The 27,267-nt window shown below is 35.3% G+C and overlaps 1 protein-coding gene across 4 annotated transcripts in view; it reads left to right on the top strand.

Moving 5' to 3' along the window:
* Positions 1-27,267, top strand: part of BCAS3 (BCAS3 microtubule associated cell migration factor) — a 595,828-nt gene that overhangs the window by 134,113 nt on the left and 434,448 nt on the right. For all 4 annotated transcript variants that reach the window (XM_061176783.1, XM_061176782.1, XM_061176784.1 and 1 more), the window contains exons 8-10: positions 6,047-6,154; positions 8,531-8,607; positions 23,695-23,771. In XM_061176783.1, coding sequence (XP_061032766.1) covers positions 6,047-6,154; positions 8,531-8,607; positions 23,695-23,771 — 262 coding nt within the window. The remainder of the gene's footprint in view (positions 1-6,046; positions 6,155-8,530; positions 8,608-23,694; positions 23,772-27,267) is intronic.

Consider the following 27,267-nt stretch of genomic DNA (forward strand, 5'->3'; position numbering starts at 1 on the left):
CCTCCAATTTGTTCTTTTTTATTTGGGACCTCTTGCAACTTCATTTGTTTTTAGGTTGGCTTTTCACTTGTGCAAAAGCCATTGGAATGTTGATAGAGATTGCATTGCTATTGTAACTAGAACTGCTTTCTTAACTTTTTATTTTGGATTGATAATTGCTGGTTTATGTATGTTGATCTTGTACCCTGAAATTTTCCTGAATTTATCAGTTCTAGTACTATTTTATGAATTCTTTGGAATTTTCTATATATAGCATCATGTTGTCTGTGAATAGAGATAGTTTTATTTCTTTTCCAATTTAGAAATTTTCAGTTTCTTTTTCTTGCCTAATTGCTTTGGTTAGATCTTTCAATACAGTGTTGACTGTAGGCATCCTTGTCTTGTTTCAGATATTAGCGGAAAAACATTCAGTCTTTTGTCATTTAGTATAGTGTTTTGCAAATGCCCTTTATCATATTTGGAAATTCCCTTCTGTTCCTAGTTTCCTGTATGTTTTTTTTGTTGTTGCTGTGTGTGTTTTTTTTTTTTTAATCATGAAAGGGTGTTGAATTTTGGCAGATGCTTTTTCTGTATCCGTTGAGATGATCATGTTGTTTTTCCCCCTTTCATTCTGTTAATGTGATGTTGACTGTTAAGAGTTTATTACTTAATTACACATATTTGTGACATGGTGATTATTTGATATGCTATGTTTAATATCACATATTCATGAATTTCCAGTTTTCCTTCTGCTTTTGATTTGTAATGTCATTCCATCTTGGTTAGAGAGATTGTCTTCATTGTTTTTAAATTTAGTGAGACTTGTTTTGTGGCTAACATAGAAGAAGAATGTGTATTCTGCCATTATTGGGTAGAGTCTTATATAGGTTTGTTGAGTTTAGTTGATTTATATTGTTAATCTTAAGCTGTGTTCATTTTTTTTTCTTTCATTTTTTTTCATTCTGCTACTCGGATGTGTAATTTCACTCATCTTATTTTCAAGTTTGTGATTTCTTTCTTTGGTCTATTCTGATATTCAGATATGCTTTTGAAACCTTTAGTGCCTTTTTCATTTTAGTTATTGTACTGTTCTGTTCTTTCTATGTGGTTCCTTTTTCATAAGGAACCAGTATCTTTATTGATATTTTCAATTTGTGAATTCATCTTTCTCCCTTATTTCTTTGTCTATAATTTCTTTTAGCTCTTTGAGCATATATAAGACAAGTTGATTTAAATTCTTTGTATAGGTTCTTCAGTGTCAGTTTCTCTCAGTTTATTTTTGTTCTTTGTATGGGCTGTACCTTCCTGTTTCTTTGTGTGCCTTGTGATTTTTTGTTGAATGGTGGACATTTTGAATATCATAATGTGGCAACTCTGAACATCATATTGTCCTCCCCTCCCCAGGGTTTGCTGTTTTGCTTGTTGAGGTCTGCAGCCACACACTGTTTATTGACTTTTTCAAACTCTTTTTTGTAAAGACTATGTTTGGGACAGTCCTTTGAGTGTGTAGTGATACCATCTACAGCTCTGCCGTAGCCTTTACCTCTGGCTTGTGCAGTCAAAAGCTCAGCCAGAGATGCAAGACTAATGTCCTCACAGTTCTTTGTTGAGCCAGCATTGGCTCTGGGCATGTGTGCTGTATTCTAGATTCCCTGGTATATCATTCAGTGTACACACACGCATATACAGAAACACACATGGGATTTTCATTTCAAGGAATTGGCTTATGTGACTGGGCTGGAAGGTGAGAAGTAGAGTAGGCTAGCAGGCGGGAAACTATCAGGTAGAGACTGATACTGCAGTCTTGAGGTAGAATTTCTTCAGTATTATGAATTTTTATCAATTGAATCTCTATATTCAGTTCTTTTAATCTGCTGTCTTTCATTTCATCTCTTATTTCTTCTTCATTCTGGAAATTTTTCTGAGGTTTGTCCTATACAGATTCAATTTTCTGAATAAAACTTGGACTTCATTAAAATTACATACTCCCACTCTTCAAAAACACAGACTGGGAGAAAGCACTTGCAAAACACATATCTGATAAAGGACTGTTATCCAAAATACACAAAGCTCTTAAAAATCAAAAATAAGAAAATGAACAACCTGATTAAAAATTGGGCAAAAGACCTCACCTCAAAGACAATATACAGATGTCAAGTAAACATATGAAAAGGTGCTCCATATCATATGTCATCAGGGAAACAACAAGGACATACTACTACACACCTGGCCAAAATTCAGTACACTGAATATATCAAATGCTGGTAAAGTGGAGCAATACGAACTCTCATTAATTTCTGGTAGGAATGCAAAATGGTAAAACCACTTTGGAAGACAGTTTGGCAGTTTTGTACAAAACTAAACATACTTTTACCATACAATCAAACAATTGTCCTGCATAGTATTTACCCAAAGGAGTTATGTCTGCCCAAAAAACTGCACACAGGTGTTTATATCAGCTTTATCCATAATTGCCAGAATTTGGAAGTAACCAAGATGTCCTTCAGTAGGTGAATGGATAAATAAAACGTGGTACATCCAGATAATGGAATACTATTCAGGACTAAAAGCTATCAAGCCATGAAAAGAAAGGGGGGAAACTTTAAAAGTGTATTACTAAGTGAAAGAAGCCAATCTGAAAAGGATGCATACTGTATGATTCCAAGTAAACAACATTCTGGAAAAGGCAATACAGTAAGACAGTAAGAAGATCAGAGTTTACCAGGAGGGATGCATAGGCAGAGAACAAAGGATTTTTAGGGCAGTGAGACTATTCTGTATGCTACTGTAATGTTGGATATATGTCGTTGTAAATTTGTCCAAAACCCATACAATGTACAACACCAAGAGTGAACCATAATGAAAACTATGGAGTTTGGGTGATTATATTGTGTCATTATAGGTTGTAGCAAATGTTCCACTTTGGTAGGGGACGTTGATAATGGGGTAGACTATGCATGAATGGGGGCAGAGGCTATATGGAAAATCTTTGTACCTTCCTCTCAATTTTGTTGTGAACCAAAAACTGCTCTAAAAAATAAAGCATATTAAAAAAATTTTTTAAATGTGATGGGAAGGATTACAGAGAAAGTAAGAAATAATGAAATAGGCAACGTATTTAGATGAAAACGTTTAGTGTTTTCTTCTTGGTGTTTATCTTCTATACTGTAGTTTCAGGATTTGCTTTTAGGAAATCCAGTTTAACTATTTTGTTTTATATTTAATTTAACCTTTTCATTTTCCGTAATGGAAGTTTTAAAACATTTTACTTTTTAAGTAATTGTAGTCAACTCTCTTCACTGAAATGAACTGTAGATTCCATACCTTTGGCTCTGGGAGGACTAGTCCTTTGCTAATAAAAGCTTTATAACTTCCTTTATGTGTATAGGTTATGTATACAGCAGGTAACAGATTGCTCCAATGCAAAAATTTTCAATATATGTCCTGATTCCTCACTATAAAACAAGTTACGTAGGTAAAGGGAAGGTCAGTTAAGGAGAATTTGCATTCATTTCTATTATATATTTATCATTGAAAGTACTAAATAACTTTACATTACCCCTGTTGATATGTATGTGTTGGAAAGGCAGTGGTGCCTGGGCACAGTTTAGAGTCCTTTAACCAACCATTTAATAATACAAATTACGTCATTTCTGCTTTTCTTTCCAACTCTGGTTTTGCTTGCAATAGATTCAGTTACATTCTAAATTAGATTCTCTACATTTCTATGTGAACTTTTTTTCCTTAAAGTATTAATTAGGTTTTATCTTAAAGTGAAGTCACAATTTTAGGTTTAAATGTCAGGTGCAAACCTGTAAAAATGTTAACCCATTTGAGCTCTAGAAATCTAATGAAGACTTCTGTATACAGCTTTTGACACTGCTTGGTGTATACTAGAGTACAAAGTAAAAGCTTGTTTCTTGTCTGTATATTTTAGAATAACACACGTCCTTTCTGTTATGGGGCATGCATTCTGCTGATGTTATAGAAAGCTTTCTCATCAGCCTACCCATGAGGAAAATTAAGATTGTCTTGCTGTGTCCCAGGGAAATAGTCAAGGCTTTTAAAAAGAGAGAAAATAGAGAACAAAAGGACATGTCAGGCGTGTACACAACTGTGTTATTGGCAGATAGCATGACTCCTTTATGAATGTGTGACTTTCTGAAAACTCTGATTTTAAAAGAATTATCTTTTTCTATTAGGCATTGAATAAGAGGTTTTTTCCATATATAAATAGAATTTTTAGATCTACCAAATCTTGTTCATTCAACTCTAAACAGCCTTCATAGCATTTGTTTTGTCTACTTCTATTGAAGGCTTTCTGCAGGAAGAATCTCAGTTGTGACATTGTATGGATGCCAGTGAAATGATCAGAATTCAAGTTTCTAGTGTACCGTGGCTATAATGAGCTGCTAATTGAAGGTGACAAGCTGTTTTTTCCTTCCCAGTTGGTCTGGCAAAATGTTAGATTTCGTTCATTATTAACTCATTGCTTCTCAGCAGAGGACTGGATTAATTAGTTGGGAACATTAAGAAAAGAATTTTTGCCTTGTGTCAATTTTAGAGGTTGAAGTTCAAGTTTTACTAGATTCTCTCCCATCTCCACTTTCACCAATTGTATGCACTTGTGTTAAGTCCCTAGCACAATCAAGACACAGCAACATTTCTATTGCCCTAAAAGTGGCACCCATCATGCCACTTTGTACTCTGTAGCTTCCCTCCTTTTCTGGTCCCTGGCAACCACTGATCTGCTTCCTATTTATTTTTTTTGGCTGCGTTGGGTCTTCATTGCTGCGCGTGGACCTTCTCTAGTTGCGGCGAGCGGGGGCTATATTCTTCATTGCGGTGCGTGGGCTTCTCATTGTGGTGGCTTCTCTTGTTGCGGAGCACACGCTCTAGGTGCGCAGGCTTCAGTAGTTGTGGCTCGCGGGCTCTAGAGCGCAGGCTCAGTAGCTGTGGTGCACAGGCTTAGTTGCTCCACGGCACGTGGGATCTTCCTGGACCAGGGCTCAAACCCGTGTCCCTTTCATCGGCAGGTGGATTCTTAACCACTGCGCTACCAGGGCAGTCCCAACTTGTTAATGTTTTTGTTGAGGATTTTTTATGTATATTCATGAGATATATAAATATATCGGTAGCTTCTTGTGAAGTATTTATTTTGGGGATCATGTGTTACTGGCCTCATAAAATAAGTTGGTGACTCCTATCTTATAAAAGAGTTTGTGTAGAATATCTAAACTTTTTTGTTTAAATGATTAGTAGAATTTACAAATGAAGCCATTTTTAAGGATTTCTTTGTAAGAAGTTTTAAATTATGAGTTTGGTTTCTTTTATAGATACTGGAATATTCAAATTATCTATTTCAAGGAATTGGGTTTAGTTTTGTTTAATTTTTTCTTTTGCTTACTCAAGTTTTGTTTCATTGATTTGTTGTATTTTATTAATTCCCTCATTCCACTTTCATTTGGTTTAACTTGCTCTTCTTTTCCTACTTTCTTAAGGTGAAAACATTGATCTCTTCATCTGTTCTAGTATGAAGGAACACATTGTCTTTATAATTTAAATCTTATCATTTAGAATGCATATTTATGTACATTTTAGAAAGAGGTCTCGTTTCTGATAGATTCTTGATTAGGGTTGAACTGTATCAATCTACATATTAACCCTTATATTAATGGTTTGTCTTTTATTATGGGTTTGTCTGTGTATATATTGCAACTTTGTGTTACTAGGTTTTATACTTATACAATCAAATTCCCACAAATAACTGCAGCTTTATTTCTTTCTTGTAGTAATTTCTTACGCACATACCTTCTATACTGTGTTGAGTAGAGTGGTCATATTCTTCAAGTGTTCTTCTCTAATCCCTGATTTTAGGGTGAAAGCTTTCAGTATTTCACCATTATGCAGTTGCTAATTTTGTTGATTAAAGTCCAAATCAATTTGCTTGTATTATGTTAGTAAGAAAATTTATTGGCCCTCCCACCTGTTAAAACATAATAGCTTTTGTCTTTATTTATTTATTTATGTATGTATGTATGTATTTATTTATTTATTTATTTTTTAGCACAAGTCCACCTTACTGTTGTGTGGATTTATATTCACTTCGTACTGGGGAGATGGTCAAGTCCATTCAGTTTAAAACACCTATCTATGATCTCCATTGCAACAAAAGGTAAGCAATTTTTCATGTGTTTCTTGTGCAAGATAACATACCTCCTGTGCATGTAGCGCATTTCCATTATCATTGACTTTGATATAATAATAATAAAGAAGTCACAAATATGTCTTCGGAATTCTGCCAAATATAAGTAGCTCTTAAGATTTCTTAATGTTTTCAAACTTTTTGTCTTGACCCATTTGTGAAATACTGAAATGGAAAAGAATAAAAAGTGCCTGAGCAAACATATGAAGTTTAAATATTGCTTTGAGGAACCTTTTTATATGTATAACATAACATTTTATATATAACTTTTTGTTTAATATATGTACTTCTATATGTTTACTGGTTTATGATGGGAAATGTAATTTTCCTGTTAGCATTCATCAAAACAAAGCTTATTTCTGAAATGTAAAAAAGACTTTTAAATATTCTTATTTTTTTGCACTTCACAATGGAGCTAAACGAGGGACCAGATAGATTTTTCCTAGCCCCATGATGCTAAATGTCTTATCAAGGTCATGGCTGCAAATTATTAATCTCATTAAAGAGAAAACACATGGAACATGGAAAACAAAAATTAAATTTTATAATAAAAGACTCTCAGGTTAGATTTTAAAGAGATATTTCAAAAAGTGACTCAGAAAGTTTGAATGTAAAAGGAAGGGTAAACACATACCTGACAAATACAAACTAAAAGCCCAAGACTTTGATATTAATGATAAAAATATTTGATTTCAATACAAAAATATGAAATAGGACAAAGAAAAGTTGTTCAGTGATAGTGTGTAATTCATACTGAAGATCTAGTTATTATGTATATTTAAACTTCAAATAACATCAAACAAAATTATATATGACATAGGAGGTGTACTCATGTTATTTCTGGGATAATGTAATTATCCAGTGATATATTAACTTATTAAAAATCAACCTTTTTGGGCTTCCCTGGTGGCACAGTGGTTAAGAATCCGCCTGCCGGTGCAGCGGACAGGGGTTTGAGCCCTGGTCCAGGAAGATCCACATGCCGCGGAGCAACTAAGCCCGTGCGCTACAACTACTGAGCCTGTGCTCTAGAGCCCACGACCCACAACTATTGAGCCCACGTGCCACAACTACTTAAGCCCATGTGCCTAGAGCCCTTGCTCTGCAAGAATAGAAGCCACCGCAATGAGAAGCCCATGCACCGCAATGAAGAGTAGCCCTGGCTCGCCGCAACTAGAGAAAGCCATGTGTAGCAACGAAGACCCAATGCAGCCCAAAATAAATAAATAAATTAATTAATTAATTAAATTAAAAAAATCAACATTTTTAAATGGGTGGATCTAGGGCTTCCCTGGTGGCGCAGTGGTTGAGAATCTGCCTGCCAATGCAGGGGACACGGGTTCGAGCCCTGGTCTGGGAGGATCCCACATGCCGTGGAGCAACTGGGCCCGTGAGCCACAACTGCTGAGCCTGCGCGTCTGGAGCCTGTGCTCCGCAACAAGAGAGGCCGCGATAGTGAGAGGCCCGCACACCGCAATGAAGAGTGGCCCCCGCTCTCTGCAACTAGAGAAAGCCCTCGCACAGAAACGAAGACCCAACACAGCTAAAAAATAAATAAATAAATAAATTAAAAAAAAGAAAAAAATGGGTGGATCTAGTAGTTAAATATTTAACAACAGTTATAAGGAACAATACTCTAAAATGTAGTTTATAAAATAACTTCATTTCAGATACATTTTAATTTTGAAAATTTGTAACTTTTCCCTAATTAGTTATAAATCTTGAACTTTGGGAGAAATACAGATTCTGATTAATTTTAATATTTCAATAATCAGAAATGTCTCATTTACATTGAATAATAGTTATCTGAGCTTCCTTCCTCCCTCCCTTTCTCCCTCCCTCCCTCCCTCCCTTTCTCCCTCCCTTTCTCCCTCCCTCCCTCCCTCCCTCTCTCTCATTTTGGCTCTTGTGTTGGGAAATTCAGCAATCATTTTAAGTGCCAGGTTGTATAAATCCATTTTATGTTTAATTCCATGACTTTGAGCCAGCACTGGAAAAACACTTTTAGTAAATAGCCAGCAGTTTATTGATCTCATACATTCTTAATGAAGATAGATTCATTTGATTTATAATGAATGAAAATGAAATTTTATTTTGAGGTGTAGTTCTCCTGTGACTTTTCTTCCTTTAATCTTGTCTATCTTGATCATATTAAGGATTTGGTGACTGTATTTTGACATTTAAGAAGCAGATGTTTCTAGCCTATATGCTTTAAGAAGCGTTTGATTTTTAAAAATTCCTTTGGTACATACTTACTTAAATCTAGATGATTTAACTTATTTATAGTTCAGTTTATAGAATTTCACATTAACATTTTCTTTTGTGGTTTTTTCCCTCTAATTTTAGGATCCTTGTCGTAGTATTGCAGGAGAAAATTGCTGCCTTTGATAGCTGTACTTTCACAAAAAAATTTTTTGTCACAAGTACGTATCAACTTGATTTATTTCCTATCATATGCATTGAGTTTATACTACTTACTTGATAGAATCAGCAGACTAATTGGAATCATAACATCAGTATTTCATGCTTATTCAATTACTGTATTTCTATGTTTCTGTGATGTCTTATTTAGTAATATAATTTTATGGTATATGTGTTCAACCCACAGCGCATTTTCTTCATATTACTGTGGAAGCCTTGTTGTATACCTCAGCTTTTCCTTATATATTTTCCTTGAGTCGTTGTGATTAATTTAGATTTGTGTAGCTATGTTGTTAAATTACTTAATTAACATAACATACTTGTGGACATAACTGGATTATCATTCATGAGGGAAATGTGTCAGTCTTTCACTCCTTCTTTCCCCCACCTGTCACAACTCTGCCTGGATTTGCAGAAATAAACCTAGATTCTGGATGCACACACACACACACAGAGACACACACACACACACACAGACACAGACACAGTCATACAGAGAGAGTGATTGTTTTATCAGTTGATCTATTTTTTAAAAAATTGGCCCATGCAGTTGTGGGAGCTGGCCAGTCCAAGATTTGCAAGGCAGGCCAGCAAGCTGGAAATTCCAACAGGGGCCTTGTCTGGAGTTAGATTTTTTTTTTTTTTTTTTAACTACAGCCTAGTAAAGCAATAGTTTTTCACTCTTTTGTATTTTAACTCTAACACTCACCATCAAAGCTATAGCTGTTTTTTCAGAGAATCTGTTATGTGTATGCTGCAGAAATAGTTCTGTTGGAACAGAGCTCATTTTTGTTATGTGTAGGGAATCCCAATCATATTGTTGCATCTCCTGAAATATCACAACTATTTACACACTTACTCATCAGATGTTTATCCATGTATTAAGCTCTGAGTAGTAGACATTATTCCTTTCTGGTAAGAGCTCATGTTCTTGTTAATATCTTACAGTCTATATGTTATTGCATACATTATATAATATATACTATACTATATATAACACATGAATAATTCATTGTAATATATAGTTTATCATTTTGTAGCCTATGAAGAAGAATACAACATACAACTCACCTCGTTGATCTTGTAATCTTTTCTCTCAGAGATCTACAGAGATAATAATGGAGATCATGTTCATTAAGATATTTTTGTTTTATCACAAGTTCTAATTTACACCATTTACAAATTTACATTAGTATCTCTAGCACCTAGGACATTGGCTGGCACAATGTAGGCTCTCATTAACTATTTCTTGAATGACTGAGTGCATTAACCCACTTATCAGTCAGTTATTTCATACTGATCAGAAATTTACTGATGTTTTAATAATGATTAAATATAGATTACCAGGAAGGATTTTTTATTGTTTTATCTATAAATTAAAAGTTTTGGGGGAGCATAGATCTGTTAATAACATCTTCATTCAAAAATGTAGTATATATATATAATATAGTAAGCTTTGAATATTACATGGCCTGTTTTAGCATATTAATTCTTACAGATCTTATGCAGTAATATATTACCTTATAATTATATCACTCATTATTAAAATTGAAACAAGTAGAAAAATAGAGGAATCATGTATGAGTCTTTCCATTTCTTCCAAGTGTGTGGGCTACAGAGGAGTGAATTAGAACAGAGTATGAATATTTCAGCCAGATTTAGATGCCAGTTTTTCCTGAGTATTTGTCTTTACATCTTATCAGTAGTCTTCTGTTGTTTTTCGTTAATCAAAGATATGTGTGTATTGGCTTCTGCAAAGTTAGGCATCTCTGTTGCAGGTCCATTTTAATTTTATACTCATAGATAGCTCTTGCTGCCTCAGCTGAGTGTTAAATTGGGGAGAACTCTCAAATCATTATTTGTTAAGATAGTTTATTTAAATGACAATATATGTTTTGAAATTTAAACCTTATTTAAACACTGGGCTCTACTGCGCTGTGCATGTTGAAAGTAATATTACACTTGCCAATAGATTTCAGTTTTCTTCTCTGTAATAAATGCTAGGGTATAAAGTCAGTTGTCACAGTTACTAAGGAGAAGTTAATATATGTAAGTAAGTTACTAATGGAGAGTTAATAATATTTTTATTATTCTTTATCCACTAAAAAAAAACTAGCATAAATAATAATGCTAGTTTTTTTTTTTAGTGGATAAATAAACATTATAGATTTTTCATTGATTAATACCCACTATAGAATTTTAAAAGAAAAAATTAAACTTTATTATAAAGAGAGAATTAAAATAATTAGATTTGTGTATTTCATAGTTTGAGTCAAAGGACATAGGCTTTGTAATAATTTTGATACATTGGAATCAGAATAGGCTTTTCACAATACTCTGTTTTGTTGGAGAAAATGGGCAATGTATTATTTATATTATAATAGTAAATATTATATTTATATTATAATAGTAATTTTTAAGCTTAGATGATCTAATTAAATTTTGCATAAAATCATGTAGATATAACCTGTATCTTCAATTGTTTATATCTACGTATGAGTGAAATTTGTCTCAACCAGCATGAGTGTCTGTTATTTAACTAATGGGTGATAGAAATGTATTTGTTTCAAATAAGGACCTACAAGTAAGAAGATTTAAGCAAAAACCTATGCACTGTAGGCTATAATTACAATTTATTTTTAAAGAAAGTTTTGTTTTTGCACATTGATGATATTTGCAACTTTTCTGGGAGAGTATTTTGCAGTCTGAGATTTTGCAATAGAAGAATTTGTTTTTGGAATGTCCTGACTTGGGTTAACTTACAGAAAATACGTAAAGCCCTTGAGTCAATTGGCAGGATCAATATAGAAACTGGCACATTACAGAAATTTCATATTTTCGTGGGATTTTACTGTACTTTCTCAATTAAACCATTTATAGTGGAAATAAGAGTGAAAATACCTTTAAACAGAAGAAGAGAGACTATAGTATGTATTCTTACTTTTCAGTCTTACTTGAAATCATGAAGTTCTTGCAGAAAGGTGAATTTTTAGTCATGTTAAAATGGTGAAGTGTATCTTTGATTTTCAATCATTTTGCTTATTTGATAAACATATAGTCATTTAGTGATATGGCAAAAATATTGCATTTTATTAAATTACTAAGGCCATAGATATACCATTTCATTTCCTATGAATGTTATTTCTTTTTTTGATACCTTTTTTCTTTTTTTAAGAAAAATTATTTTTTTTATTTATTGGCTGCGTTGGGTCCTCGTTGCTGCGCACGGGCTTTCTCTATTTGCGGCAGGCGGGGTCGACTCTTGTTGTGGAGCATGGGCTCTAGGCACACAGGCTTCAGTAGTTGTGGCACGTGTGCTCAGTAGTTTTGGCTCGCAGGTTTAGTTGCTCCGCGGCATGTGGGATCTTCCTGGACCAGGGCTTGAACCCATGTCTCCCGCATTGACAGGCGGATTCTTAACCACTGTGCCACCAGGGAAGTCCCTGAATGTTATTTTTTAAAAAAATTTTATTTGGGGAAATATATACAATTATTTAAAGACAGTAGTATAATGAACCACCATGTATTTATCATCTAGTTTCAATATGTTCCAACTCGTGGACAATCTTTTTCATTTATACCCTTCCCAAATTATTTTGAAGCATATCCCTGACATATAATTTAATCTATTATCTACATTTAAATGATAAGAACTTACAAAATCATTATTTCTGTATTACCAATTGATCAAATAATTTATCGTCTAAACTCTGAGGTGTTTTGATTGGAACAAAGGCCTTACTTGATTTAACTGTGGTCAACAAGTGTAAACTTGTACATTCCTTCCAACTGAACTCTCAAGGTTTTTGGCATACAAAACCTTCTTTATCAAAATCCAGTGTCCTTGCTAAATCTTTATTTCTACAACCCATTTTCATGCTGCTTATGCTACATTTTCTTTGAGCCACTCATAAATCTCAGTTCTTTGCAAGTGCTCTGTTTTCCTGCCTGAAATGGCCTTTTCACTAGCAGTCTCTCTTTCCACAGTGACTTAATCCTACATGTCTTTCTAGCCCCAGTGTAGATGTTAGTTCTTATATGAAGTATTTCCTGATCCCCTTAGTTTAAGGAAGCCTCTCCTTCTTCTAAATCCCCAAAATCTATCCACAGAACAGTAGACCTTCAACGTGCTGTGTAAATCAGGATGCCCTGGTCAAATAAACTTAGGAAATGCTGCCTTCTATTGGAGGATGCCAGTGGTGATTAGCATTTTAATCTGTTTAAATTTATTTACTACATTTCAGTATTTCCTAGATTTATTTGATTACAGACCTCTTTTTTTACGCAATACCCTTTGGGAATGCTTCTATAGTGTAATTTTTCCCTCTGTTAAGATACTTAGTTTCTATGTTATTGTATGTGTCTTCTGTCTACTTGTTCTATCTTTGACGCTATAGAGTAATTTCCTTGAGAGCGAAGTTATTCATCTTGATTTGGATTAAGGAAGTAGGTCCATCATGCAAGGTATAATATATCCATTTGTTCTAGCTAACTTAAATTATTTCTGATGCTTATTTTTGGTTCTTACAATAATAAAGCTCAATTTGCTAAAGATGAAAACATTTATCACAACTATTTCTACTTTCAAAGCATCAGTGGTTCTTTTCCAAGATGTTTAGCTAGCCAAAAGGGTTGAGAATGTAGTACAACTCTATCAAAAGTTATCAGATAAGGAAGAAAGTTACTCATATAGGATCAGTAGTCATCTCTAGAGAAAGTGATATAGGTTTGAACTGGGAATTATAAGTCTGGTGGGTATTTAAAGGAATGAATATATGAATGCATATAGGAACAAAGTTTCTTTCTCATGTTGGAGTTAAGTACACAGCTTTTCTGAAGTATGAGTTTATTTGAAAATTACACCTTTGTAGTGATCAGCTCTTGAGTATCTCTCCAGTATCTGGAGTATTGTTTCCCCTTTCAGGAGGAGGAGCTTCTGTTTTACAAGCCTTTAGGAAGCACAAAATATCAGTTGAGTTTGATAAAAATGAGTGCTTTTTTTTAAGTTAATATTGTTTTAGGATCTTTGCCATATAGTCCCAAATGCTTCCCTCTGTATTGCTGGACTACTGAACAGTTGAAACAAGTATTATTAAAATATTAGTCTCATATTCTGTGAATTGTTCATGATAGGAAGAAGAGATCTGGAAGGATCACTAGTGTGTCTAGTGTTGCAGTCAGGTGCTTTATAAGTGGCATGCAGCAAGTCCTGGTCAAGTGGGGTGGAGTCCACAGTAGTGAATTTTCAATAATTTCTGATTCATTAGGATTATCACTTATTCTGTGACTGTACTGCTTTTAAAATGGCTTTCGTGGCTTGAGGATGCCATGAAGTCTATTTAGTATGGATTTCTTTAAATCTGAAATGTATGTTAAATGTTGAAAAATGGGGTAGTATAAAAGTACAACTGTCATTTCTTGGTGATAAATGATGGAAATAAGTGTAATAAACTATGTATTAAAATCCAGTGATATCTTTTGAAGATAGATGTCTAGTATCGTTGTCAGAACACACCTGCGTAACCTGGAAGGGGGTATGAGAAGGGGCTTTTGGGATTCTATAATGTCCTGTTTTTTGTTTTGGGTGCTGCTTTTATGCACGCATATGTTTACTTTGTTGACTTGGGTACTTCTTTATCTATATTATATTTAAGTACATAGTTTACATTAAAAAAAAAGTCCAGAAAGCATCAAGAACAACAAAAGTTTGTGATTTCTCTCCTCACACTCTGAATGCCGTTCATTGTAGCATTTCACAGCAGATCTCCCCAAACCCTTCATCTATAATACTCTGGCCAATAGTAGTTATATATCTCATTTCATACTTCCATTTTCTCACCATTCTTAGTTACATATTATTTTACTTTACTTGAAAACCCTATAGACCAGATTTATTCAAGGGATGTTAGGTTCGTGGTATTGATGATATTTAACACATGTTTGTATGAAGAAATTTAGCTTCTTTTCTTTGAAATACAACTTCACCTTAAGGGATTTTTATCAACATTTTGAACAAAATTGAGCAAGACTTAATATTTAAAATCAAGGAACACATGGAGCCATTTCCTAACTTTAAATAAGCTTATTTTTCCCTAATTTTTGCAACCCCCCCCCACCCCCATTCCTTTAAACAGACTGAAACTTTTGGCAAGTGGAAAAAAGCATGGTATAGGTTATGTGTGTTTCTCTGAATTTGGGTTATTCCATGCTTGTAAGCCAGTTTTGCCTGGGACAGTGAGAAGTACAGGATATAGGGATTGCAGGACAGGGGAGCTGATAGGCATACTGAGAATAGCATTCGTGGTAGCCCATTTAGTATTTTTCCACCATTGATTGGTTTCTAGTTCTTAAAGAATTAGTACTAAAGCCCATGTAGAATGGCAGATTCTTAATGAGGATATTGTTTTGTTCATGCAAGCATTTAATTTCTAAAAGAGTTTGAAAAGCTCTTGTGTAATACAATCATGATTGCCTAAGTTGTGTATGAATACAATGATGAGACTGTAAAATAAGTAGAGACAGCTGTGTCCATCAGAGAAAGCACCATGGGAATTTGTGCCAAAGGGTGGACGGGTCAGGTAAAGAGAGCTGATAGAGAACTGGAAAGGGAACACAGCCAATATGATGAGAAAGGAGACACCTTCGTATTTGGCTGTACAGAAAAGGTGGCCTTGAGCAGCTGTCTGATGTGGAAATCCAAAACCCACGTATGATTAAGAAAACAAAAGACCAAGACTGATAGATGTCATTAGCAGTCATTTCCAGTGTGCTTAAGTTTAAATGCAGATATGAAGTCTCCAGAGAGACCAAAGGATTGTATAGGAAGTAACTCTTTCCACCGGCTTCTGTTTTTACTTTGAGGAGGAAAATTTATTCCTTACAATCCTAATGTTATTTCTTACGGTTAGAATGTGTATTTTTCATTTATGTTAATGGTGAATTACAAATAAGGCATGTATTCAAAGGATCTTTAAAATGCAAAATTATTTTTAATTTTGGGAAGAGGAACCTTTCTTTTTATGTTTCTAAGCAAGCTTGTAACATTGATAAGAAGCGATTGGCAGGTTAATGTGGCATCTAAGACCAGTTCAAGTTAAAACCCTGTTCTTTTGGTTTCCCATCTATATACAACAGACCAGGCGGCCGTGATGTTTTCATAGCCCAGGCAGGTGTTCAATATAAAGTGGACTCTAAATAACATGTATGCCATGAGCTAACATGATTTTCATATTTTCTGCACATAATTCCCACCCATTGAACCCGTTGAGCCTTCGAATGGCATTACTCTGTTTCATATACATAAAAAAAAAGCAAAAATAAAATCAAGTTTTAAATTCAAAGCTCATGGAACCTTAAGAGGGTCATTAATCAGGAGTAAGATGGTCAAATAAATCTCTGAAATGATATTTAATATTTTATGTGCTTATTCTTTCTGGAGAGGGTTTCATAGTCCTTTCTGAACTTCCTTCAGTGTGTGGTCTTTGGTGACTTGTGTCTTTCACTGAACATAGTAGAAGATTATATTTTTTAGAGCAGTTTTAGGTTCACAGCAAAATTAATCAGAAGGCACAGAAATTTCCCATATACCCCCAGCCCCACATATACATAGTCTCCCCCATTATCAGCATCCCTCACCAGAGTAGTACATTTGTTACACTTGATGAACCTACACTGACACATAATTATCACTCAGAGTCCATTGTTTATCTTAGGATTCCCTCTTGGTGTTATACATCAGTGGGCTTGGGTAAATGTATAATGACATATATCCATCATTGTAATATCATACAGAGTATTTTCACTGCCCTAAAAATCCTCTGTGCTCTGCCTGTTCATCTCTGCCCTCCTGTTCCCCCCAGCAACCATAGCATTTCCTAGAATGTCATATCGTTGGAATCATAGTATGTAGCCTTCTCTGATTGGCTTCTTTCAATGAATAATATCATGCTTCCTCCATGTTGTTACCCAACTTCAAAATTTACTATAAAGCTACAGTAATCAAGACAGTGTGGCACTGGCAAAAGAATAGACAAATAGATCAATGGAACAGAATAGAGAGCCCAGAAATAAATCTTTGATGAAGAAGCAGAGGTAGCACAATGGAGCAGAGATAGTCTCTTTAACAAATGGTACTGAACAACTGGACATTCACGGGCATAAAACTGAATTTAGACACAGACTATACATCCTTCACAAAAATTAACTCAAAAGGTATCACAGGCCTAAATGTAATACATAAAGTATAAGATTTATAGAAGATAACATAAGTGTAAACCTAGATGACCTTGGGCATGGTGATGACTTTTTAGATAACAACACCAAAGGCGCGAAAGAAATAACTGATAAAGTGGGCTTCACTAAAATTAAAAACTTATGCTCTGCAAAAGACAATGTCAAGAAAATGAGAAGAAAGGCCACAGACTGAGAGAAAATATTTGTAATAGACAAATCTAATATTTGCCAACAAAGCAACCGACAAGGGATTAATCTCCAAAATATACAAACAGCTCATGCAGCTCAATATCAAAAAAACAAACAAACCAATCAGAAAATGGGTGGAAGATCTTAATAGACATTTCTCCAAAGAAGACATACAGAAGGCCAAAAAGCACTTGAAAAGATGCTCAACATTGCTAATTATTAGAGAAATGCAAATCAAAACTACAATGAGGTGTCACCTCACACCAGTCACGATGGCCATCATCAAAAAAATCTACAAACAATAAATGCTGGAGAGGATGTGGAGAAAAGGGAACCCTCCTACACTGTTGGTGGGAATGTAAACTGGTACAGCCACTATGGAGAACAGTAGGGAGGTTCCTTAAAAAACTAAAAATAGAACTACCATATGACCCAGCAATCCCACTCTTAGCATATACCTGGAGAAAACCATAATTCGAAAAGATACATGCACCCCAGTGTTCACTGCAGCAGTATTTACAATAGGCAGGACATGGAAGCAACCTAAATGTCCATCAACGGAGGAATGGATAAAGAAGATGTGATACATATATACAATGGAATATCACTCAGCCATAAAAAAAGAACAAAATAATACCATTTGCAGCAACATGGATGGACCTGGAGATTATCATACTGAGTGAAGTAAGTCACACACAGAAAGACAAATATCATATGATATTGCTTATGTGTGGAATCCAAAAAAAGATGAACTTACCTTCTCTACAAAACAGAAGTCACAGATGTAGAAGACAGACTTATGGTTAACAGGGGATAAGGTGGGGAGGGATAAATTGGGAGATTGGGATTGACATATATACACTACTATATATAAAATAGATAACTAGGACTTCCCTGGTGGTGCAGTGGTTAAGAATCCTCCTGCCAATGTAGGGGACACAGGTTTGAGCCCTGGTCCGGGAAGATCCCACATGCCACGGAGCAGCTGGGCCCATGTGCCACAACTACTGAGCTTGCGCTCTAGAGCCCGCGAGCCACAACTACTGAAGCCCGCACATCTAGAGCCCGTGTTCCGTAACAAGAGAAGCCACTGCAATGAGAAGCCCACGCACCACAACGAAGAGTAGCCCCCTCTCGCCTCAACTAGAGGAAGCCCATGCACAGCAACCAAGACCCAACGCAGCCAAAAATAAAATAAAATAAAATAGATAACTAATAAGAACCTACTGTACAACGCAGTAGAACAGGGAACTCTACTCAATACTCTGTAATGGCCTATATGGGAAAAGAATCTAAAAAAAGAGTGGCTATATGTATGTATAACTGATTCATTTTGCTCTACACCTGAAACTAACACAACATTGTAAATCAACTATACTCCAAAAAAAAAAAATAAAGGACAAATCTAATAATGGGCTGTTATCCAAAATATACAAAGAACTCTTAAAATTTAACAAGAACAAAATAAACAACCTGATGAAAAAATGGGCCAGTGACTCTGACAGGCACCTCACCAAAGAATAATAAGCATATGATATGATACTCCACGTTATATGTCATCAGAGAAATGCAAGTTAAAACAATGAGATAACCATCACACGTCTACAATCCAGAACACTGAGAACACCAATGCTGTCAGAGTTGTGGAACAACAGGAACTCTCATTGCTGGTGGGAAGGCAAAATGGTGCTGCCACTTTTGGAATACAATTTGACAGTTTCTTACAAAACTAGACCTACTCTTAGTATACAATCCAGCAATCTCACTTCTTGTTATTTAACCAAAGGAGTTGAAAACTATGCCCACACAGCCTTCACACAGATATTTATAGCAGCTTTATTCACATTGCCAAAAGTGGAAGCAACCAAAGTGTCCTTCAGTGTGTGAATGGATAAACTGTGGTGTATCCTGACAGTGGAATATTATACGTCATTTCTTTTTATTGCTCGCCATTTAGTTTGTTTCCATTTTGGGGGCTTTTATGAATAATGCTTTCATAAATGAAAGGTTTTTATGGGGACATCTATTTTTGATTCTCTTGGATATAAGTATTTGTGTGGATGTTTTCGTTTCTCTTGGGTATGTACCCAGGAGTCGAATTACTGGGTCATATGGTAATTCTATCCTTAACTATTTGAAGAGCTGTTGGGCACAGTGACTGCACATTTTACATTCCTACCAGCAGTGTATGAGGGTTCCAGTTTCTCACCAATGATTGTTAATAAGATTATATAGCCATCCTGTTGCTATCTCACAAAGTAGTATCTGATTATACTTTTTTTTAATAGATCTTTATTGGAGTATAATTGCTTCACAATACTGTGTTAGCTTCTGTTGCACAGCAAAGCGCATCAGCCATATGCATACACATGTCCCCATATCCCCTCCCTCTTGAGCCTCCCTCTCATCCTCCCTATCCCACCCCTCTAGGTCATTGCACAGCACCTAGCTGATCTCCCTGTGCTATGCTGCTGCTTCCCACCAGCCAACTATTCTACATTCGGTAGTGTGTATGTGTCGATGCTACTCTCACTTCGCCCCAGCTTAGCCCTCCCACCCCATGTCCTCAAGTCCATTCTCTACATCTGCCTCTTTATTCCTGCCCTGCAACTAGGTTCATCAGTACCATTTTTTTTTGATTTGCATTTCCTTATGGCTAATGATGCTGAGTATCTTTTCATGTGCTCGTCTTCTACTTTGTCAAATTTTACATTGATTTATTTGTCTTCATTGAGTTATACTAGTTCTGTTTATATTTTAGATACAAGTCAGTTATCAGATATATGTTTTGCCCAATTCCCATTCTCTGAGTTGTCTTTTCTCTTTCTTGGTGGTGTCCTTTGAAGCACAAATATTTTAGTTTTGATGAAGCTTAATTTATCTTTTTTTTTCTTTTATCACTTGTACTTTTGGTGTCATATCTAAGAAAGCATTGCCTCTGGTTATGAAGATTTACCACGGTTTGTTCCAAGAGGTTAATACATTAGCTTTAGTCTTTGATTCATTTTGACTTTGTATGTAGTGTGAGGCCAGGGTTCAGTTTCATTCGTTTGCATGCGGATATCAGTTGACCTATCATCATTCGTTGAAAGGATTATTCTTTCCCCATTGACTTGTCTTGGTAGCGTTGTTGAAAGTCAATTGACCATAAATGCAGACATCTGTTTTTTCGAAAAAGGTCTGAAATCTTTTGAGTTGTCTTTTCCAAGAAAAATAAGGCAGGGTATTACAGAGAGTAGTTAAATCCTTTGTTTTTCAAAATGAGTTCAGGTCTTCTCCCCACTAGGACCAACATTCTGGGAGGATGCCATGTAAAATTGCATCAGTCTCATGAACCTTTTAGTTATGGAATCATCTTCATATAGCATGCTTTTCGTGGATTTTACCTTTATTTAAATTTGGAAACCTGATATTTTAAAATATCCAGTTCTCTTTTACTTTGTTCACAAACACTGTAAACTTGTTAGAATTAGTCCCAGTGTTATAGAGGTTTGGGTTGTGTTTTTTTTGTTTGTTTTTTGTTTCTTTTTTCTTCACTTGTTTTCAGAGTTTAGCTGGAGGCAATGGTTAATCTTTAAAGGAGTCATGCTTATAAAGTTGGGATAGTGCTGAGAGGCTGATGGTCTGCTGATTCCAGCTGTAAAATGTTTTTTGGAGAGCAGAAAAACAATTTGCTTTCATTCCAATACACTATAATTCTTGAGGTCCACTGGCTTTCTAAAAACATTGACTCAAAAAGTGAAATGAAGAATTGTAAACTATATTTTTTCTTAGTATTCTTTAGTATTTGGAAGGCCAGTATACTTATTAGGATCTGTTGAGGCAAAATGGTTATCGGAATTGGTTGAGTTAGATTATGTTGACTTTAAAGTTCAGGAGATTAGCTGCCTCTAATGTAATGCCACAATTCACAGGTATTTATTTCTGTTTTTTATTTGGTTCTTTTTTTCATGACATTTTAAAAGGGGAAATTTTCTTATAAACAGTGTTTATGCTCATTTCTCCAGTTCTGAAAGTATATATGGACTATGTATATACACTTATATAAAAGTACATTTTGGTGTGAATTAGGTGTGGGTGTAATAATGAAATCTATTATGTAAATATTGTGTGATATATATATTAAGAGTGTGTTGTCTTTGTATTATATTAGCGGACCTTTTTTTCTACATATATGTCCATAATATGTGTCCATAATATGCCTTCAGTGATTATAGTAACATCACAGTTACCCAGAAGCTGATTTTCCAGAAATCCAAACATTCCAAACACACCACTTTAAACCCTGAAATACAAAAAAAGTTTTTAAACAATGAGCGAAACATTAGAAAACTTATATCTTATATTTTGTATGACATATGGATTTTCTCTTAGGATTATTATCTTCTTCATCTTCTTTAAAAATGAACACTCAGGGAATTCCCTGGCGGTCTAGTGGTTAGGACTCCGTGCCGAGGGCCAGGGTTCAGTCCCTGGTCAGGGAACCAAGATCCCACAGGTTGCTCGGTGTGGCCAAAAAAAAAGAAAAAAGAAAACTCAAAATAGATGGAGTTGAAGGAGCTGAAATGAAAACTAGCAGTAACAAAAGCAACAGCAACTTGCGCTTCTCTAGTGGCTGTGAACACAACGGCATTACCATTTCAGAATCACCACGATTACTACTCAAAAGGCTTTCTGAATTCAGGCAAGCATGTATGTACAATTAAGGCAGATCTCTATTAAAAAATGGCTTTAAAATGAACACAAAAAGCCTAACCTAAAGGATAGGCAAGCACAATATTTGAAAAATATTTGAAAATTTTTCTTCTGTAGATGACTTTTTTTTTTTGCAAGTGTGTCTTATACATATGCTTTGATTAATTTAGATGCATTGTTTAATTTATTCAAACATTTATTAAGCTATTTTTCAGGTATTATTCTAAGCAGTATAGATTCAGCTGTGAACAAAAGACACAAACACTTGACCTTAATCAAGTGGGAGGAAGACAGAAAATAAAGAAGCAAAAAGATAAATAAATATATTACAGAACATATAAATTATTTTTATTTTTGACAGTACTTGTCAAAGTAGTTAATTATTCATGCATTGATAACTCTATTCCTGTTAGGATCAGTACTAGACTGAGACTTTCTGCTGGGTAAGGTATTTTCAGGTGTGCTGTTCATGCTATTCAGATTATGCTATTTTTTCCTGTTACACTCATGTGTTTCATGCAATTTGGCTGGTTTTTTTTTGTCATGGGAAGAAAAGGTTATTTATTTATTTATTTTTAAAGTGAAAGTTCAGTTCTTTCTTTCTTTCTTTCTTTCTTTATTTTTGGCTGTGTTGGATCTTCGTTTCTGTGCGAGGGCTTTCTCTAGTTGTGGCGAGTGGGGGCCACTCTTCATCGCGGTGCGCGGGCCTCTCACTGTCGCGGCCTCTCTTGTTGTGGAGCACAAGCTCCAGACGCGCAGGCTCAGTAGTTGTGGCTCACGGGCCTAGTTGCTCCATGGCACGTGGGATCTTCCCAGACCAGGGCTCGAACCCGTGTCCCCTGCATTGGCAGGCAGACTCTCAACCACTGCGCCACCAGGGAAGCCCGAAAAGGTTACTTTCATAAAAACCTGTCTCGTATAAGTTTAGATTCCAAATTGAGACCTAAACTATGAAATAGATAACCTCAGTTTGATCCTCTAGTGTACATTTTAGGGAAAAACATTTGTGAAAATATTAACCAGATACATGTGGAATGATAAACAAGGAATTCTTTAGGTTAGGCTTTTTGTGCTCTTTGATTCTGCAGTCTCCTTTGAGTATAAAAGCAGTTTTGTGAAACACTGGAATATTATTTTGTGTAGCTGACAGATGAGGACATTATACTCAGAGACCTTATTGGTATAGTCAGAAGGGGAGATGAGACCCTCACGGATGACAGATATCACTTACTTGACTGAATTGTGTTGTGTCTTGTTTAGTGGAGTTCAGGAAGATGGCATTGGTGTTTCCATGGTGTTGGTGACCACTGTCAGGAATGTGTGATTTTTTTTTTTGAAATTGGAGAACCACAAAATAATCCTACCTACTAGTTTGTTTTTGGCTGGGCTGAAAGTAAGAAGAATGAAATTGAATGCTTAATGTAAATGCATAGGATTATGTAAATTAGTTCCCCAACATCTTCTGATGCACCCTTTGTGGATTACTTCTCCCCATTAGCTCCACACCTAAGTTACTTGTTCTACCCCGCCCCTATTATTGTCATTTTATTTTAGGGTTATGTCTTCCTTATCTTTGCCCTTAAATTCCTGAGCCAATTGTATCCTTTCTCTTTCTTCTCTAAACAGTTTTGCTAGACTTATGAAATTGTAGGCTTATGATCTTTAAATGATTCTTCTTGGCTTCTCTCTCTTGTTCCAGGAATAACTGTATAAAATGCCCAATTTTTGCAAAAAGTGAATACTAGTTCTTCCCAGATTTATTTCTTATTGGAACAGAGTCAAAACCCAAAGGAAACTGTAGAGGAGAAAAAAATGAACCTCTTTTAGCTATTAAAATAATGACTAGGTTATGGGAATTTTATGTGAGACTTGAAAAAATAAAAGCATTAGATTATTCTGTTTTTATGGCATCAAAATATGACGCACCAACAGAAATTATTAAATTTCTTACATTGCCATTTGAAAATTTTCAGGCTGCTACCCTTGTCCCGGGCCTAACATGAATCCTATTGCCCTTGGGAGCCGCTGGCTTGCTTATGCAGAAAACAAGGTAAGCGGGGCCTGTGTTGGAATATTTGTAATGGAGCAAGTGTTGAAGAGTTTTCCAAAGGTAATTAACAACCAATAATGAATGTTTAACTTACTAGTTTGTTTTCTCTGGTTTGGTTTTTGTTTTAATTGGGCACCCAGTTGTCTGATCTTATTGCTCAGGATCAGTATTTGGACTCAGCCTTACTTTTCTAGGCTTAGTTTTATATAGAGAACTTTACTCCATTAATTTTAAATCACAGCATTGATATCATCACAGGAGTTTCTGTGGAGCTAGAAATCAGGAGGCAGGAATGACTTCTGTCTTTAGTAGTAGGTTGGGAACCTGAGGCATAGAATAATTTAATGGACTTCAACTATATGTGTACATTTAAATCTAAACAAGGGTTCTGCCATTTGTTGTTATTTATTAATCTCACTTATCTCTTAAGGTCATCATAGTAAATGAAGATATTATATTTATACATTGAAACTTTTTTTATGTCTAGTTCAAAGCAAAGGGCAAATCCCTTTTTATGCCATTTAGTGACCTGCATATGAATATAGAACGAAATCTAAAAAAATATTACAGACTTCAAAGAAGATGATCATTTTTTTGTTCCAGTTTTGCTTGTTTCTATGGTTACTGTATATTGAGAATAATATGAAATAATATGTATTGAAGAGTTCTTGACACAAGTCTGGATATGGTAAGTACAACAATTATTTGGTGAAACCACAGTATATCTCTAGCCTCTGGAATTCACAAAATCAAGGAACTACTGGAGAAATTTATTTTTCTGGATGAATCCCTTGATGCTTTTTCCAAATTTCTGTCCGCTACATATAGGTATTTTGCATTTTAGTGAATGCTGTATTTATACTCTACCCTCTTCTTTCTCTTGACTATCCAGTATATCACTTTTCAAATTCATTCTTTTCAAATAAGACAAGAGGCATACAATTCAGTGTGCTGACATCATGGTATCTTCTAATGATTACGTCTGTAGGAAATTTCTTTGAGTGCCGGAGACATCCAAGACTTCCAAGAGGAAGATATATACATTGTCCCTTGGCTCTTGCAGATTTATTGTCAAGTGTGGGAAACTACTCATTTAGAATTGTAGGTATTATGCAAATAGTTACATATTATTTTCTTATGGAAAAAACTTCCTTCATAGATGCATAGCATCAAAGTGTGCCAGTTGTCTTGCCTTTGTCTTGCCTTTGCCTTTGTAGAGATACGTGTCAGTAATATCTAGTGTTATATACGGAGACCAGGACGTGTAGTGGCATTCACAAGGAGTTTACTAATCAGATGGTTGTACCATCCTTTGGAAGAAATATTTCCAGATAAATGTGTTTCCATGGTATTTACGTAAGAGCTAGTATTTATTAACAGTTTCTGATTGTAGTAGCATTTGGGCTGAGTGTGGAACTGTAGAAATTAAATTTTGGAGCAGCAATCTCTTTCAGTGAAAATGCTCTTTGACTACAGTTTTAACCAAGAGGCCATATTATCTTGATTGGGTTTGTTTTTCAGTGCCTATTTTTAAGTGTACTTTTATTTTGGAAGACTTGCAGAAAACCTGCAAGAATAGAATACAAATGTTATAAAGTACACCCATGTACTCTTTACTCAGGTTGACCTCTGAACAATCTCAGAGTAAGTTGCATGTATCACATTACCCCAGAATACTTATCAGCCAATTTAATTTTTAAAAAATTTATTTATTTTATTTATTTTATTTTTGACTGTGTTGGGTCTTCGTTGCTGCACGCGGGCTTTCTCTAGTTGTGAGCGGGGACTACTCTTCGTTGCAGTGCGCGGGCTTCTCATTGCAGTGGCTTCTCTTGTTGCAGAGCACAGGCTCTAGGCACGTGGGCTTCAGTAGTTGTGGCATGTGGGCCCAGTAGTTGTGGCTCGTGAGCTCTAGAGTGCAGGCTCAGTAGTTGTGGCGCATGGGCTTAGTTGCTCCGCGGCGTGTGGGATCTTCCTGGACCAGGCCTCGAACCCATGTCCCCTGCGTTGGCAGGCAGATTCTTAACCACTGCGCCACCAGGGAAGTCTGCCAATTTAATATTGATAAGCTACTTTTATCTATTATAGCATCCATGTTCCAATTTTGTCAATTAACCCTATCATACCATTTGTAGAAAATTTTTTCCTATAGTGCAGATCCAGTCTAGGATCAGGTATTATATCTTGTAGGAGTGTCCCTTTCTTTCTTTATCTTTTACAGGATTGGTAATTTTGAAGACTATAGCCCCCTACATCTACCCCTTTTTCTTTTTAATAGAATGCTTTTTATTTTCAGTGTTTTGATGTTTTCTCTTGATTATATTCGGGTTACATATTTCTGTCTGGAATACTGTAGTATTGTATGAGTGCTGTTCTGGACTTCCCACAGTGTCACATCTGGAGGCACATGGTATATGTCTGTCCTTTGTTGGTGATGCTAATTTTGTCAAGGTCTTGTCCAGTTTCTGTACTGAATAAGCACTATTTTTTCCTCTTGTAACTAATAATTTGGAAAGAGCATGCTTATATCCTGCGTTTCATCGAAATCTTAGCCTACCTAATTTTAGCATCCATTGATGATTCCTGCCTGAACTAGTCTTTACTATGAGGATTGCATATTAATGGTTTTCCACTTCACACTACACATTTACCTGTAGGCATTTGGCTTTCTGTCATAATCAAGAACTTTCCCTTCTTTTTAAATCTTCCTGTATCTATATTTTTGATAGGTGTTAACGATTCCTATTTTTTAAGTAGTTTTTAATTTTTTTCTGTCTTTAATTATTTTGGTTTTCAAATTATGCCAGAGTTGACCGATGAGAGCCCCTTTAGTCTGCTTCTTGTGACATGGTGTTGTGGCTTCATCAAAATTAAAAAAAAAATAATTTCCTTACTTGCTATCATAAGAATATGTCCAGGTCCATCTTGTACTTGCCTTGTCTCAGTCCTGGAATCATCTTCTTCTGATTTTACTGTTTCTTTTTAATGGGCAATGGTATTAGATACTAAGCTTTTGTCCAGGCGATGTGTTCATTGTTACTGGCATATTTTTGCTTCTAGACTCTTTCAGTGGACAAACTTCAGAAATATGCATGTTATATATCCACACACACTTCTTATTATACACATAAAGAAGCAAATATACATATATGCATATTTGTGCACCCATGTATACCCATATACACATGTACATTTTGGAAATGAAGAGTTCACATTGGTATTTCCACAGGATTCTCTCTTTTTGTCCCCCATTTCCTATTTGTATGTCCTTTGTTTTGGATAGGAGACCATGACATCAGCACGTTTTCTTCATTTCTTCAATCCTATAATGCCAAAAAGTAATTACAGAGTTGCTTGCTCATACCACTGCAAAAATCAAACCAACTACAAAGAGTTCAGGATTTTCTTGCAATTTTCTCTACTTTCATTACTGCCTAAAACTGAAGGTATGCAATCAAATACTGTGTTCATAGGTTATTTTAGTTAGTTTGTCCTG

Source organism: Eubalaena glacialis, chromosome 19 (assembly GCF_028564815.1).
Source record: "Eubalaena glacialis isolate mEubGla1 chromosome 19, mEubGla1.1.hap2.+ XY, whole genome shotgun sequence".
NCBI lineage: Eukaryota > Metazoa > Chordata > Mammalia > Artiodactyla > Balaenidae > Eubalaena > Eubalaena glacialis.